The 17,504-nt window shown below is 30.5% G+C and overlaps 2 protein-coding genes across 3 annotated transcripts; one reads left to right on the top strand and one right to left on the bottom strand.

Moving 5' to 3' along the window:
• The first annotated feature begins 4,146 nt into the window (after positions 1-4,146).
• Positions 4,147-4,918, top strand: LOC110630169 (dirigent protein 23). The gene has a single exon (XM_021777518.2). It carries the CDS (start codon positions 4,162-4,164, stop codon positions 4,735-4,737), a length of 576 nt encoding a protein of 191 aa, XP_021633210.2. The 5' UTR covers positions 4,147-4,161; the 3' UTR covers positions 4,738-4,918.
• Positions 4,919-5,398: 480 nt separating this feature from the next.
• Positions 5,399-15,981, bottom strand: LOC110630167 (ATP-dependent 6-phosphofructokinase 5, chloroplastic). Of its 2 annotated transcripts, XM_021777517.2 has the most exons (13): positions 15,437-15,981; positions 15,146-15,236; positions 14,507-14,580; positions 14,166-14,277; positions 13,805-13,900; positions 13,555-13,656; positions 13,381-13,455; positions 11,746-11,886; positions 11,481-11,597; positions 11,298-11,402; positions 10,815-10,895; positions 9,708-9,836; positions 5,399-5,886 (listed from the first exon to the last, which is right to left on the bottom strand). In XM_021777517.2, exons 1-13 carry the CDS (start codon positions 15,754-15,756, stop codon positions 5,719-5,721), a joined length of 1,611 nt encoding a protein of 536 aa, XP_021633209.1. In that variant the 5' UTR covers positions 15,757-15,981; the 3' UTR covers positions 5,399-5,718. The 2 variants fall into 2 exon arrangements, with proteins under 2 accessions (XP_021633209.1, XP_043805757.1); XM_043949822.1 differs by lacking the exon at positions 9,708-9,836.
• Between the last annotated feature and the right edge of the window lie 1,523 nt (positions 15,982-17,504).

Here is a 17,504-nt window from a genome sequence, read left to right as displayed (position 1 = left end):
ACTCCGGCCAAAGTTTATGGTTTAGCAGGAATAAATAATATTTTATTTTTAATAATAATAATTAAAAATTAATATTTACTCCCTATACTATGCTCCGTTTTAGAGCATTTTGAGTTGATGGCTTTCTAATTGAAAGGAAATAATTGCAAATGTAAGAAAATATTCAAATTCTTCTCGTAAAAATTGAGAAATTATGTGATGATATGATAAATCAATTTCAGCATATAGTAAGAGAATTTGGAAAGTTTACTTCCCATGAAATGTTTACTTTTTAAGGGTGTGTCCTTAAAGGTCATGATAAATCTAAATAGTTTTGCAATTATAGGAAATTTTTAAAATTTGCTGAAATTTTTGACTTGTCATCACTATAAAATTATTTAGGAAATTTTTAAAATTTACAAAATTATTGTAATTACTGTGGTTATATTGATAATGCTAGTTGAATATCTCGCCACATATTTAAAAGGGAATTTTGCATGTTATCGTAATATAAATAAAAAAAAATAATTAGAAAATATTACATATGATATAATCTCATATATAATCACACAACATATAAAAATATTTCTATTTTATTAACCAAAACTTAACATATACATGTATTATAACTGAAAAACATGAAATTTATACCATAGTCCTCATCAAATGCTCAAGTATGTTCAACGTTACATGCCTTCAACGTGGTTTAAACATAACTTATACTTTAAAATTTTTACATAAAAAAATCATAAATAAGGAATTATAAAAGAAAATTCGAGCAAAGTACAATTCTAATCCACAATATAAAATTATTTGTCCACAACTAAACTATTACATTAGGACTATATTACACAACTTTGTTATCCTCCCGAGCTAACTCTGGTCCTACAAACCTAGGATTAAGGAAAAGAGATAAGCTATAAGAGTCTAGTAAGCAGAAACATAAACAAAAGCAGCTTAATAAAACATATGATTGTATAAATGCGTCACAACACAAACAATTCACATTAAGATGGACTGATTACCAGTAACCCTCTATAAATTCAAATAGTGTTCGGTCCACAACGGCAACTCCTCAGGACTTCCTCTTAAATATAATATAACATATCCAATGTCAGGAGCGTAAAATGCGCTTCGACCTATGCTTTCTCTTACATAATACCAGGACGTAGAATGGGTCTTGACCTGGACTTCTGTATCCGTCATAACACCAACATCCATACATGACAACAATAAATTATACAATGCATCATATTCGTAAATTCTAATGCAACACAACCTAATCATATATACATGGCATTCATGATGCATGAGCATACTTAAACATTCGATTTCTTTAAAACGATAGTTTAGTTTAGTTTAGTTCTATTCACATCTGGTTAATGCAAGCCTAGCTCTGAAAACAATTATCTCACAGCAAGCCTCCACAGTCTCCCAAGTCCAATCCTATATAGATGGACTTAAATAATGAACTAAACATAATTTTTACAATATTTGACACTACCCTAAGAAACCCCTTAAAAACATATAAGAGAACATGTAAAAAACAAGCTGAAAAAAGCTGGTCATGCGACTTTCGGCGACACATTCAATAGCCTAAAGTCCCTTTATAAATCCGAATATCAAACCTTCAGAGGCAGATTAGGTGGCCAAAAAGCAGCCTTTACAGGCAGGTTTGGCAGCCGAATATGGGTTCTTCTGCAATGAAGAACCCGATTTTGCCTTAGTTCACAACCACCAAAACACTTCAAACTTACATGCAGAAACTTAAAACGACCATTTACCACTCAACACATATAAGGAACACTTAAAGTTTACCTAAACTTCATCATGCATTAACAATACAAGAAAATCATCCATTATCAAAACTAGAAACTTAAACTCTAAAACATAAAAACGATCTTGAATGCATCCTCAAATCATAGAAACACTTATGCCTCTTTTAAAAACTCCAACAACAGAAGAGAGGTAAGGATTATAACTTATCTCTTGGAGGAAACACCAACACAGCAACAAAGAAGAGATTTCGAGAAAGGAGGAATGAGCTCCGAAGATCTCAAAAGCTAAAACTCAAAAAATAAACTCGATTCTTCAAAACAAAAGATGAAACTCATGAGAAAATTGTTTACAAGGAGGATTTTTGAAGAAGAGGGGCAAAGGACTTACCTCTACTCGAAATGGAGAAAAAATTCTCTTCTTTTCAAGCAGAGCCCCTTTTATAGGTAGCTGAAGAAGCCACCTTTGGCGGCCGAACTTGAAAATTTGGTAGCCGAACCTTAAAACTTTTCTAAAACTTTTCTTTCTTTTTCTTTTTTAAACACGTCATAAGCTTCAAATTCATTTTATAAAAACTCATGTTACCCCTCTAAAGTTTTCAATCCCAAAATTTTGGATTCCAATGAAGATTCCGTCGAAAAGTTGAAATTCCAACACTAGAGTTTAGCTAGATATTACAAGAAATTAGTGATGCAAAGTTTTGCATAATTGTTGATGAATCTAGAGGTGAGGCAAAATTTAAGAAAATGGTTATAGTATTAAGGTTTGTCAATAAAGATAGCTTTGTTTGTAAACGGTTTTTTAGACTAATTTATATTTGAGACAAAATAACATCAACTTTAAAGCAAGAGTTATTCCATGTTCTTTCAAATTACAATCTTGATATGCAGATATTCCTGAGCAATATTATGATTGTGTATGCAATATGGATGGTGAATGGAAGGGATAATAAGCTTTTATTTCTAATGAATGTCCTTATCATATTATGTTCATTATTTTACTCATCGTTTATAATAGACTCTAGTTGTATTATCTAAAGAAGTTATTTATATTTGTCAATTATTTAATAAGTTGTCTGTGACTGTTAATATTGTAGGTGCTTCGTGTACATGACATGATGAGTTATAAAAGTCTCAAGCATTTAAGTTAGCTTATATGTTTGATGTAAAATGAGATAAACATAGCCAACTAAGGCAAAGGATTAAATCAAATAGGTATTTTATACCGACTTGGAAATATATGTTGGAGCTCTCATTTGAAATTTGTCTAGCTTGATAAAAATATTTAGCACAACTTGTGCAATTCTAGTCAATAGTATTGATGAAGGAACCACTTTAGCCTAACATAGAAGTGTTGATTCAATATACGGGGTAATGATATCTTTTGAATTTGTTTTTATCTTACCTCTCATAGAAAAAATTTTAAAAATACGTGATACACTTTGAAAAGCTTTTTTTTTTGAATCAACACTTTGAAAAGCTTTGTAATGTCAATTTTAAAATATTTTAAATATTATGTATCTTATATCATCAACAAAATTACTTATATAAAGATTAAGGGACAATGATTAACTACATTGCTTTAATTTTGACTTCTTTTCTTTCTTATTATTTATGAAGATTAAAATAATAGCACTAAGACAAAAATTATGTATTTGATGCAAGGTCATGATGAGTCTATAAAATTTATTTCATTTTCTATTAAATATATATGTATTTTATAATTAAGATTGTGAAATTGGTGCCTGTTAAATTTGAAAATAAAGCTCACGAAAATGGTGTGGATGTAATAATCACAAGGGTAAATCAAAATGAAATAATTGAAAGAGAAAATTAACAATTCTAGCAATGTCGGCGTCTTAATTCAGCGATTTCGTTTGCTTTGATCTCTAGAAAGTTTCATGGAAGAGAAGCTCCTACATCTTTAATTTTTCTAATATATATATATATTAGCTTATTTTTATTTTTAATTTTTTTTAAGATGGGTGATTTTTTTTTTTTTTTTTTGGTGTGAAAGATGGGTTCTCTACATGGACTTGTTAATTTTCCAAAGCCTTATTGTTTACCAAATTCTGCAGTCTGAAACTTTGAAAGAAGAATAGAGAAGAAGCATTCTCTTTAAAGAAAATCTTTCAAGAAACTTTAGTCAATAATGCACTTTTCTATCGTCAAAATAAAAGACTTAGAAATTTGTTGATTACTAGTAATTTAATCACAACATGGGCCGCACATTAGGTGCTAATCTTCAACCAAATGAACATTCAACCGTTGGAACTTTGACGAGTGGCAAAAGTTTCCAAAACCATTGGATACGTATCTAAATGGGAAATCAAACATTTCTCTTTCTTGCTTTGAATATCTACCAAAGAAAGTTCCAACCAACACCCACACCCTCTTCTATATATTCATGTACCCTCTTGTAATGAACTTGCATTTCCTTTCTCTTGTTGTATTAGCCATGACTCTAGCAAGCAAGCTTGTGCTTCTCTTTGCACTACTTGTGCTCTCCTTCAATCACATAGAAGCCAAGATGAAGATCACACGTATGCAGTTCTACATGCATGACGTTGTCGGTGGTCCAAACCCGACTGCAGTCCGGGTTGCAGGCCGGTCCAATTTCACTGGAACAAACCCAATTGAAGCTATGTTTGGATCCATTTTCATCATGGATAATCCACTCACAGCCACACCCAATCCGAATTCTACAGTGTTAGGACGTGCACAAGGGATATATGCCATGTCATCTAAAGAAACTGAGTTTAGCCTTCTTATGACACTAACATATGGGTTCATTAGTGGACCTTACAATGGCAGCTCATTTAGTGTAATTGGCCGAAATCCGGTGATGAGTGAAGTGAGGGAAATGCCTGTCGTAGGTGGCACGGGAATGTTTCGGCTTGCTCGTGGGTATTGCTTGGCTAAGACTTACTCGATGGATCAAATGGATGCTATAATTGGATACAATGTCACCTTGATACATTAGTTATTGAGTTGAGAAAATTTATTTTCTTGATGCACTATTTTCAGTGTACTAGTTTTCCTCTTTAATGAGGTTGAGGCTCCTGTTTTATTTATATACCTTCTAGTCTTTGTAATAAAGTTGGAGAGATTTTTTTTCCTTCTTGTTCCTTTCCTTAAAAACTGATATGATTTATATGGGTCTATTTTAAGTTTTTTCTAATTTATTTTGAACATGCAAAGAAAAAGAAGCAAATTGTTGGTAACCTAAAATATTGTGTGATGACTGGGAAAGGACATGGGAAGTTTCCTTCTAAGGGATGGATCGTCGACTATGCCACAGAGTAATTGTGGTAAAAGGGATTGGCTAGCGAGTTGTGCTCTGTAGCAAGTGGGGTGTGCACAGGTTTTAAGGGTTCTGAATTGAACCGAAAAATTATAATGAAAATGGTACCCAATCAAATTTATTTTTCAATTTGGTTCTGATTCTTAAGTAAACCCAAATCAAAATCGAACTGGAGTCAGCACATCAAATTTACAGTTGCTTTTAGCAGGTTATAGTAGCGTCTCCTTTCTTTCAGTACAAAATGCTACGGGACTCTGTGTGCATATTGTAACTGGTGATCTTCAACAATAACAAATGACAAACTTCCAGGACATAAACCTATCCTTAAAAGTCAAGAGTAGACAATATGGGGGTTCTCCTTCACTTTGCAATGAACTGCCAAAAATTATTGTGTATACATACACTTGCAATCAGAGTTCAAAAATCAAGCACAAATCGCTTGGCTTATTCCTATAACATTTTATTAACTTGAGTAGAAATACTATACAATGAATAAATTTTTCTCAGCTGGAGGACATCCCATCCTCTCTATTATTTCAACAGCCTACGGCAATGAACAGTCTCTAACTGCTAATCCTCTAAAGCTGGTACTTTGTCCTTTAATGGAACTTCTTTAAAACTTAGATTTCTTGGTTCTTTTGCATAAATTAGTGTAAACAATTAGATGAAGTCCGGCTGGCCTGTTGAAGTCAAGCAACGATGCCACATGCGGCTGTTGGGATCTACTGCCCTGGGATAAGAAATAACTTCAGGAATGGGAAAGTAGACATAGTGAGTGTTGCATATGCCTACTGTAATTCCGCTATATCCAGCAAATGCACCGTGGACCTGTCAGGAACCACGAATTCTGATTAGATATTCATAGAAAACACAAACTTTGATTAGAATTTAATAGACAACAGAGTCAACTACACAAGTGCTTTGGGAAAAAAAATTTACAGAAAGTATACAAGCCTCGTTGAAGTATGAAGCACATAGATAATGTGGTCAGGGATGAAGATAAATGCTTGTGCTCAATTAGGAACAAATGAATTGAAACAAATAATCAATTGCGATTATTTCCTCAATAACCTTTATGTAAACGCTATATTTAGAAAGAAATATGTTTCTAAACAAAAAAGGAAAAAAAATAATTTAGGAGAGAAATGTTTAGACAAATAAAGAAAAAAATTAGAAGAAAAACGAATATCAAGAAATAAAATATTAGAGTAGAGCAAAATATGCAAAAAGAAACATATATCACAAAGGGTGAAAAAATGAGAGAATAATATTTAGCGGGAAATAAATGTTAGAAGAAAAAAGGCAAGAGTAAGAAGAATGTTGTAGGATAAGGACTGAGGAGGGAGTAAGATAGACAGAAAGGATAAGGGAGATGTTGGAGAGAGAGATGAATATGGGATGGATAGAAAAATGGAAGCAAGAGGGAATGAAAGTGAGCGAGAGAGACAGAGAGAGAGAGGGGGAGGAGATGTGGAGACATTTTCCTACAAATTTGTTAAGTTTCGTTGAACTCATTGGTAAATTCAACCTATTTTACTTTGGTTTTCTTGATATAGAATAAATTCTCTGTTTTTTAGCTCCAAACATAAAAGCTCAGAATCCAAAGTGCATTAATTAAGTTAAGTAGAGACAACAATACTAACTGCCAGGGAATGATATTTTCAGAACCAAAATGCAACCTACTAAGAAAAATGAATTATAAGGACTTTCAATTAATTTAGTATAGTATATTTCCTAGGTTCAATATATATTGAAAATTCATTCTGTCTCTATTTTTAGTTCTGGAAGTCCAATTGTCATTCCAGGGCAATTCACCTCTTCATCTATTTAACTGATATTGTGCTTTGATAAATTTAAACCAAATTCATGAATTTTTTGAATGAAAACATGACTCATTTTAAATTACTATGAAACTTTCAAAATGACACATGCATTTGTTTTTAAGGAATGAAAATGGAGCAAGTGAATTTGCTACAATGTGGGGAAAAAAGTGATTGAGGTGTGTATTCCATTTCTTCTTGTTTCTTGTTTTTATTATTATTTTATAAATTATTAAAAATTACGTTTTTTAATTTATCATTATTAAATTTTAGATATGTACTAAACTTTGAATAACAATAGTTAGAAATTTGAGGAAAGAAGAATGACAAGCATATCTCCACATTTGTATACAAGTAAAAGGAAATATTTTGTCCATCTATATATATATAGGCCATATCAAGGTCAGACGGGTGGAGCAAACCGGCAAGCCAAGAACTTCATAACGAAGAAATAAGTGCAATTTGAAGAATCTGAATTTTTTATTGATGAGACTTCACACGCTTCACACGTTGAAATTTAAAGGATAAGATTGAGTTGGAAATGTTGAGGAACCTATTCTAGAGAAAGAAGCCAATGAAAATGAGCAAGAAAATTTGAGGAATCTATTCTAAGGAAAGACGAACAAGACAGAGAGAAGGCAATGGAAATTGCACATTCATCTAATTCTGCTGCTCAGTGAAATGCAGAACCCTTTCGACATTCTTGTGATTGATTTTATATGTTTTGATTCTTTTGAGGATGAAAATCAAAGAATCAAATTCATCATTTCACTCTTACAATTATCCAAGAAAATAGAGTTGCTTGTCCTCCAAACTAAGTCCTGATTTTTCAGCATTACAAAAATTCAAGACTGAGTTTTCTCCAACAGAGGGAGAATGGCATAATCAAATAAAATTAGTTTAATAATTATTTTGATTAGAATTTTAATTGTGAAACTAAAACCTTTAATTCAAATTTTCTAGTACAATTAGGAAGTTTAGGTTTCTATTATTTAGGACTATTTAAAAGGTTCCATTAGGTTTAGAATATTTGTTAGTTAGTATTAGTTCAGTATCATCTGAGTTTGATGCTCCTGATGTTAGCCTATTAATACCTATGCAATTTATGTATTTAGCTTCAGCCGTTATTATTGACAATTGAGAATTAGTAGAAATTAGAGTTTTATTCTTTTCCTTTTTGAGTGTTCTTGTGACTTGTGAGCCAAGAACATAGTGTTCAAACAAAAATTGCAGGAAGTAGGATAAGGCTTTTTGCCAATCATGGTAAAACCATAAAAGAAAAAAAATAAATCTCAAATCATGGGGTTTGTGAAAATATTTCACAAACCAGAATAAAAGGCATTCACGCAGAGATAATTCATGCATAAGCTGACAATCTTACTGTTGTGTTGCATGCTGCAAGTTCTAAGAAATAATTAAAAAAATTGTAACTTTGCAAAAGAATTTGCTTTTAGGTATGCTAATACTCAACATGACTTCAAAAATATGAAAACCGGTATCTTTGATTTGTCATATAACTAAACAAAATTGAAAAACTAAAATTGAAAATGGAAAACTGTGTTTCTATGTTTCGTACAATTAAAAATAATTAAAATTAAAGAATGTATAATATGTTTTCTACATTTTTATATAATTAATTAAAATTAACTAAAAGGAGAAAACTTGTTAGGATCCTTAAAAAATTGATCGAGTTATGGAATAAGGTTAAGAAATTAATGGATTAATGAATGAAAAAAAAAGTGGTTGTTTCTTTTTTGACCTATGATAAAAGTTGTACAAGTTCGTTAAGAGAGAACTTGAAAATCTCTTGAGCTGAGTACTCGACAATTTTTGACAAATTAACCATGTCTTTATCATTATCTTAACCAAACTTAAATTTAAAGTGAAAAGATGATCTCTTTCTATAATCACCCTCCAAAAAACATAGCAAAACACTAACAGCACTACTAACAATACTGTTAACCACTAACAACACTACTAACAACACCATTAACCACTAACAACACTATTAACCACTAATAGTACTATTAACATCACCGTTAACACAAAGAAGACAACACTACTAACAAGTAGGATATCATGGATAGTAATAACATACAGAGCTAGTTTTTCTCAACTAAATCAGTGATTTTGACTTGGTCTTGCATTTCAATATTTTTCTTTTTCTATGTAAGAATCTCTTGTATATTGGCAAGGGTCGCTAACAAAACTCTATTAAATTCATTGCTCAAATAATTTTTTTTTTTCAACTGAATCAGCATGACTCTTCTACTGAACAAATTTCAACAATATGACACTGATCTCGGTGATCTGTTTATGAGCGTTTAGTAACTTTAGTTCATGTGATTGTTAAGAAAGTTATGTTAAGTTAAAAACAGCATATTATAAAATTCAATTCAACCTTAGTGCAAACTAATTGGGTTGGTTACTTGGTTATTTGGATCATTTTCCTTCATTATATTAACTTGGTTATTTGGATCATTTTCCTTCATTATATTAAGTTCAAACTTCAAAGTAAATCATATACATTTGTACCAAGAAATTATCAAATATATAACAGCAGTGAAAACAGATTCAGCAACTTTACTAGTCCAAAAAAAAAAAGGAAACATAATGCTTTCTCTCATATACTTTGAATATGTTGTTAATTGATAATGCACTAGAGAAAATCCTTATTCTTCTCTCAACTAACTAAAAAAGACAACCAACCTCAGGCTATTTCAGCCACACAGATTGAGCATCGGTGAGATCAAGATAATTCTTTATGTTAAAATTATTAGACTACATGCACATTATGTACTACATAGAGAAAGAGGGGGGGACACTCACAGCATTTTGTCCAAGCACAGCACACAAGATTCCATCTGATGCATTTGCACGACATGCACGGATCATGTACGTAGGATCAATATACTTCACATCAGAATGAATGCCAATCTCCTTAAAATACTTTTTTGTCTGACAAAATAATTAATTAAAATTGGTGTCATAGCAGGTCAATCAAAAACCAACCACAGATGCAGGAACTTAAACTTTATAAGTGTAAGGCTCAAAAATTATAGTCATCTATGGATAAATTTGGTTGCTAGCATCTCTATAACTTCCTCATCCAAAGTCCCCCTCTTCCACTTCAAAAGAAAAAAGGTGCACTCTAAGATAGCAAAACCAACAACTAAGCAACTATTGATATTGGGGTCTGTATTCTGACAGGAGAGGGTAAAAGCAAACTCAAAGATGCTAGGTCTCTCTAATTCCATAATACTGGAAGGATTCACTTGTTCTCTACTTGGCAAGTGACTTTTCTGTGATAAGAAGCATGCATGCTATTTGATCCATGTAGTTCAATTACTGAAGATCACAGAACATAGGTTTGCAGTCACATAATAAAATACAATGAAGTAACTTATTGGATAAATGATTTGCAACGGTACCCCCTAAAGAGAAAACAGTTAGCATTATGTCCGTAGGGAACACAAATGACAGGCTTGGAGGCAAAAGATCACATAAAACTGACTCATGTTAAATCCAAGGATTAGTTTTTTTAAAATAAACATATATTGCTTACTTTAAGAAAAAGTGCAAAAATAATCACCATGGAAGAGCAAGAGAAGATAACCAACTTTGAAAAATGGGGATTGAGGGTACATAATATGTATAAATAATTATGATAGCTTAATAAAAAATGTATATCAAATGAAATGAAAGGGGGAACGGGAAGACATTTGAAATCTTAAACAGTTAAAGTCACAAATGGCAGGTTGAAAAATTCTCATAATGTGGCAGGTGAAACTGCTAACTAGACTAAATGTAGTTCATGAGTACAGAAAAAGTTTGATATTCAATGTAGCTCTTTACTTGTCATGCCAGACAAGTTAAAATTATTTCATAAACATTCATTCATGTAAATCTGGTTCACTTGAATATACAATCACTAACCTCTTGTTGAATGTGTACCCCAATATCTCCAAATACAATGTTTCCAGATGCATCAGTAGCATTAGTTTTCTCAAGAAAATTCTGCATCACAAAACAACAGTATCATGCTTTTCAGTGTATAATAAGTTTAAAATTCTAAGATATTATTAAAATCTCTAAGAAAAATAAGTCCTATAATCTATTTCTATCTCTCAATTTGATGTTTGATTGTCAAGAATTAAGAATTATCATCAGAGCATTAGTTTGATTGTGGTTGAATCTGTTTGCTGTTTTGTATGGTCATTAAAATTTACAATCTATATCATGTTGTTGATTTTGTTTTCGTGAAGTTGTATGTAACTTGATGTAAATAAATTTAGTGAATACTAGTACCTTCTTTAAGCAAAAGAAAATGTAGTTAAAAACAACGAGCAATGGTAACATCCAAACGAGATGAATGACTAGTCAAAAGGAGCAAAATAGTCAATGTCAGAGGCAACACACCTGTCCAGCTCCCTCCGCTACACAAACCACAGCTGATCCCTTTGTCTCAATTAGGTACTTCAAATGCCTCAAAACACCATGAGGCCCATGCAAATGAAATGGTACCTTCAAAAAGTATACATACTGATTGAATTCATGCAGGCCCAAAACATTGGATATTTAATTATCATCAAGTATAAATACCTCTGGAATCAAACATATGTCAACTTGTCCACTAGCTAGGGCAGCATGCATGGCTATAAATCCACTGCTACGACCCATCAATTTCACAACTCCAATACCATGATAAGCACTATGTGCCTATAACAAAGTTGAGGAAAAAAGATCAGTCAAACATGTATCTTTGAATACCAGGAATGAGATTATATATAGAAATAAAGATCAGTGAAATAAATGTAATATTGCAATGTTTGTATAGCCAAAGTAATAAGTGAAACCAATTTTGTACCTCAATGTATGCTGAATTTATAGCTCGTTGAGCCTCTTCAACAGCAGTGTCGAAACCAAACGTTTTGTCCATCAGCAAAATATCATTGTCTATAGTTTTTGGAACGCCAACCACAGCCACTCTCAACCTTCGTTTACAGCACTAAAATCAGAATTTCAGAGGTTTTAAAATCAGAAAAGAATGGTAAAGACTACAGAGCAAGCACTTATAATTCTAAGAAACAATGTTGAAAAGTGTCTTGCAAGTGGAGACCTAATAAGATCCCTGCTGATGTAATAACCTAAAGAACTATGAATACACCCTCTTGTTTGTTTCATTCAAACATGGAAATAAAGAAAGCATACTCCTAGAAGCACAAAACCAAAGATTCACCCATATAAATTTTCACCCTTGTATTTATTATTGAAAAAAATTTTGAACTAGAACTTCCAAGAAGAACAAGAAAAGAAAGAAAATATGAGAAATAATTTTTATTAAAAAAAGGAACTAATAAAAAAACACAATTTAAACCCTTAATCAATTTTGTGTAATATACTTAATTTTTCAGCTGAGGCCAGAAATTCTACCATTGGTAATAACTTTCTCCAATTTAATGAAGTGCTGCAATGTATAGATGGAGACATTGCATTACCCATAGTCATAGTTGTTAGAATCGGACAGGCATTGCCGTCAAAGCGATTCAATGAGAACTGGACAGGTGACTGGTTCGGTTTCTGTTGAAAACCATTGTTATACGAAAACTGGCCATCCGACCAGCCAAGTAACTTGATAAATCAATCCAGTTCAAACTTCAAAGGGGGTAAACCAGTTCATTACCTTCATAAAGAAAAACATGTATTCAAACAATAGATGGAGGCTTGACACCCTTTCACCTAAGGGTTCGTAACTTCTTATATACATATACACATGCACATACTCATGCGTATATATTAAAATTCTTTTTATTCTTACTTTTATAATAAATAAAAAAAACTGATTGACTATTTCTAGTATTATAAAACATTAACAATTTTACTTTAATAAAATACTCAAATAATTTAAAAAGATTAATGTACTTTTTATTTATTTTTTAATATTATTTAATAACTTAGTTAAAAAAATTAAATAAAGTTATTAATTTTAATATAATTTAATACATAACTACTAATTTGTAAAAGATTATTTATTACATCACATATTTATAGTATTTAGTTTAATAGTATACGAGTTGAACCCCCAGTTTGACTCTAGTTAAAAGACTTACATCCTCCACCTTTTACCTTGACTGGTTCAATGACCAATTTCGAGCCAGATTTGAAAACCTTGACACAGAGTGCAAAGAAAAAATGAAAATATCTCATTTATCAGCATTGCAAAATTCTCCAAAGAAGGAAATAATTTTGCTGATTGAGCTGATACATAATTTCCATTTGTACATTACCCATTCTCACACTGAAAAGACCGCAATTACCCGAGTTGATAAAATAATAAAGTTTTTGGATTTGGCCAAAACTAAACAGGCAAGTGAAGTTTAGGACTTTATTTTCTTTTTAAATTACCAGTTGGCCTATTAATGTGTATTATGAGTTTCTATAGGTCATATTAACAAACATGACGGCAATTAAGTGTAGCATTATGTAGTATAGGCTCAAATACCTCATTGTGTATCGCATTAGCTCCAGCATGCGTACCATTCCCACCTAACACAAAAAGCATGTTGATTCCTCTTTCCTGGCATTATCAAGCAAAAGGATGTCAGAACATTAAAGCCTAACACAATGAAGCATTTTGAAACTAGAAACTTATGCAAAAACAAAAGTAATTAAGCACCTCCATACTATCCACCATGTCACTAACACTAGGCCCTCCACGTGAAACACCTAACAAGCTTCCACCAGAAAGATGAACATTTTGAACCACTTTCCTTGATAGCTGATGAAAAAAGGGGTGAAATCTAAGTACAATTAAATGTAAATGTTAAATTAAAAAGTCTAAAAGATTACCAGGACAGGAAAGGGAAATTATTCATATATTAATTGATCTTTGACAAATATTACCAGGAAAGAAAAGAGGAAATTACCGGCATTTCACTCAAGTCATTGTCAGAAAATCCTCGATAACCAAAAGGAATTCCCACTATCTTTTTGACACCATATATTTCAAGTGTGATGACAATCTGCCAAAGTTATAAAATATAAGCATATATGATTAAAAAGAAACTTCAACCATTTGATAAATCACATGACTTTCACATGCACACACTTGCATGCAAATTTTGATTTATGTATGAAAGAAAGACAATCAAATTTCATGAAATTTGAATTTCTGGCATTAATTCCACAGCATCAGGGAGTACTAGAAATGTGATGGTTTACAAGATGAAGATGAAGGATTCATGTAGATGAATATTACACACGGATTGGGAACTAAATGATCCTGACCTGTCTGATGACATCATTAAGACCGGGGCATAACCCACCACAAGTTACAATTGCTGCCTTTACTTCTTCTGGTTTGAAGTATATTTTCTCCCGAGGGCCAGCACGATGAACCCTATGAAAATTTAAGCATCATTTCTATCACAAAATATGATGAGTTTAAAAGGAAAACTAATCTTTCATTGACCAAAGAATGCAACCAATACTTGTGACTATAGCAACTATAATTCTTTTAGAACATGATTTACTTATCCAATATTGTAAAAGTAATTTGCACTTGCTGCCTGCAAATGCTTGCATTATCTATTAGCGAATTTGTACATAAAGTTGATACTCATAATTACCATTGTTCAGCCCAAGTACAACCAGGATCAATGCACTCAGCTCCAGCAGATGTTGGAGAGGAGTAACGAATGACCTGAAACATATAGGTAAAAGAACAAAAGGAACACAAATCATAACCTGTCTAAAAATGAAGTATTTATCTAAAAAGATGTATAATAAACTACGCAGCCCTTTTTCCCTTTTTCTTTTCTTCTTTTTTTTTTTTTTTTTGGGGGGGGGGGGGGGGGTTGGGGGGAGGAGGCATGATCAAGTTTAAAATACTTCATTTTTAACCAACTTTGATTGCGGAATGCACACTATGTTGATGTGATTATTGAATTCAGTTTCTGGCATTATTCACTAAAGAATATTCAAACAAGGAAAAAATTCAAAAGTTTTGTTGATAGACCCCAGATGAAGTGAAATGATCAATATGTTAAGTCCCCTATAAGAGAGTCATAACAACTAAAATTGCTGATATTGAAAGAGAACAACTTCTCTTCCAGAAAGAAAATTTTAACTTTTACCCACTTTAGTTGGCAACTATAGCTAGAATGCACGATTCCCACTAGTGTGTGTGTGTGTATGTGTGTGTTTCCTGAAGCAACCTGTTGATTGCAATTTGTTTTGGAAAGTTATAAGAGAGGACAAAAATATACCTTCAAAAGCACTCTGTCATTATTATTAATGTAGCCATGCCACTCCTCGTCAGATGGATAACCACCCGCAAAATCCTCCAACACCGGAGTCCTGTAAAATAAATATTGAAAAAACAAAAGAGGCAACAAAATTGAAGATATTTCTACTTGAGAGCGGCACTAAAACAGATGAAATCAGTTTCATTACAAAAGCTTTTGAAAAATGGATAAGGCTTAGATCGCATAAAGCAAGATTCAACAACATAATTTAGCAACTTAATCAATAAAAACACACACAAAATAAAAAGGCACCTCATCTTGAGACAGAAAGTAGAGGGAATGGGCTCAGCTTCAGGAAATAGATCAGTGATATGAGGGATATTAAATCTCCGTTCAAAATCCTTCTGGTACTTGACTTTCCAATCAGGATCGCTGAAATCAATAGCGGGAGTATCTTTCCTAATCTGCGCAAAGACGCCACTTCGGTTGGCGATTCTAGAGAAATTCGGCCTGGAAACGCGAGGACTGTGGAAGAATAAGCCATGGGAGCGATAGGAGTGAAGGTAGGCTGTGGAGCGAGGCAGAGAAGTGAACTTGGGACCGGCGATCGCAGCACGAGAGATAGAGTCCATGAAACGCGGAGATAAGTGTGTTGAAGTTCAAGCAAAAGTGAGATTATGGTCTTCTCTCTCTTCTTCTCAGTGCTCAATGTAGCGGAAGAGAGTGAAGAGAACGACGGAGAAAGTAACAAGAAAAACGGCAGACGACGATCGCAAAGTCCTGTGTCTTACTGTTATACAACCCAAGCAGCTCTCGCAGTTGCCGCTTTTTGATGTTCAACGGGCCCTCAGTGTTTGGTTAATAGCTCACTTTTTTAACTATTAATTAAAAAATAAACAATGAGTTTATATATATTATAATTATAATATTTTTTTATATATTTAAAAAATTTATTAGTTATTTTTTATTTTAAAATCACTCAATTAAAATATTTTATATTTTATAAAATTAATTTTTTTAATTTTTTATTAAATAAATATTCATCTGTATTTAATATTGCTTAATTTATTTAATTTTAATTATTTATTTTATTTTATCTTCTATTTTTTATTTTTATTTTTTATTTTTAAAATTTTAATTTTAATATGTAAATTTTTTTAAAAAATTATTCATTTATCACATAATTTAATTTTATACATTATTTTTATTATTAAAAATAATTATTTCACGTAATTAATTTTTAATTTATTTATATAATTGAAATTATTTATTAAATTATTTAAATTTACCAAAACCAATTTAAAATTTTTATAAATAAAAGTGAATTATGAATAATATTTTATTAACTAATGAGTTTCATAAACTACTTAAATTTAAAAAATAATTTTATTAATTATTCTTTATTTTAAAATCACTCAATTAAAACATTTTATATTTTATAAAATTAATTTTTTTAATTTTTTATTAAATAAATATTCATCTATATTTAATATTGCTTAATTTATATAATTTTAATTATTTATTTTATTTTATCTTCTATTTTTTAATTTTATTTTTTATTTTTAAAATTTTAATTTTAATATGTAAATTTTTTTAAAAAATTATTCATTTATCACATAATTTAATTTTATACATTATTTTTATTATTAAAAATAATTATTTCACGTAATTAATTTTTAATTTATTTATATAATTGAAATTATTTATTAAATTATTTAAATTTACCAAAACCAATTTAAAATTTTTATAAATAAAAGTGAATTATGAATAATATTTTATTAACTAATGAGTTTCATAAACTACTTAAATTTAAAAAATAATTTAATTTTAAAAATATAAATTTAATGCATAATAGATTAGATAATTTAAATTTAAAAATATTTAAATATAAATTAAATATTATTTTTATAAATAATAAATTAAATTATTTAAATTTAAAAAAATAAAATAAAAATAATTTTTATAGTTAATGGATTAAATAATTTAATAAATAAATTTTATAATAAATATTATATTAAACGGTTATATTATTTTAACAATATTATTTTTTATAAATTTATATATTATAATTATAGTAAAAAGTATTTTTTTATAATAAATATTATTCAAAGTCAATTTTATAATAGAATAAAATATAAGCTATTCAGTGTTTGGTTTTATTTATTTTAAAAAATATATTTATAAATATTAAAAATAAAAATATTATTAATATATTTTAATTAATAAAAAAATGATAAATTATAATTTAATTATAATATTTTATTAATTTTTTATAAAATTTTAATATATATTTATTTTATATATTTTATTTTATGTCATTATTCATTAAAATTTATTTCCTGAACACAAATTTTGGATCTATCACTGGCCATCGCCAAAT

Source organism: Manihot esculenta, chromosome 13 (genome assembly GCF_001659605.2).
Source record: "Manihot esculenta cultivar AM560-2 chromosome 13, M.esculenta_v8, whole genome shotgun sequence".
Taxonomy (NCBI): domain Eukaryota; kingdom Viridiplantae; phylum Streptophyta; class Magnoliopsida; order Malpighiales; family Euphorbiaceae; genus Manihot; species Manihot esculenta.
This window is presented reverse-complemented; position numbering and strand designations above follow the sequence as displayed.

What these genes read in the sequence shown, in the direction of transcription:
- LOC110630169 (XM_021777518.2), top strand. Translation starts at nt 4,162, where the DNA reads ATGTACCCTCTTGTAATGAACTTGCATTTCCTTTCTCTTGTTGTATTA.
- LOC110630167 (XM_021777517.2), bottom strand. Translation starts at nt 15,756, where the DNA reads ATGGACTCTATCTCTCGTGCTGCGATCGCCGGTCCCAAGTTCACTTCT. An exon ending in CTAATGCGATACACAATGAG is followed by an intron (nt 11,887 to 13,380) that starts GTATTTGAGCCT and finishes TTCTGATTTTAG; the next exon opens with TGCTGTAAACGAAGGTTGAG. An exon ending in ACATATGTTTGATTCCAGAG is followed by an intron (nt 11,403 to 11,480) that starts GTATTTATACTT and finishes TACTTTTTGAAG; the next exon opens with GTACCATTTCATTTGCATGG.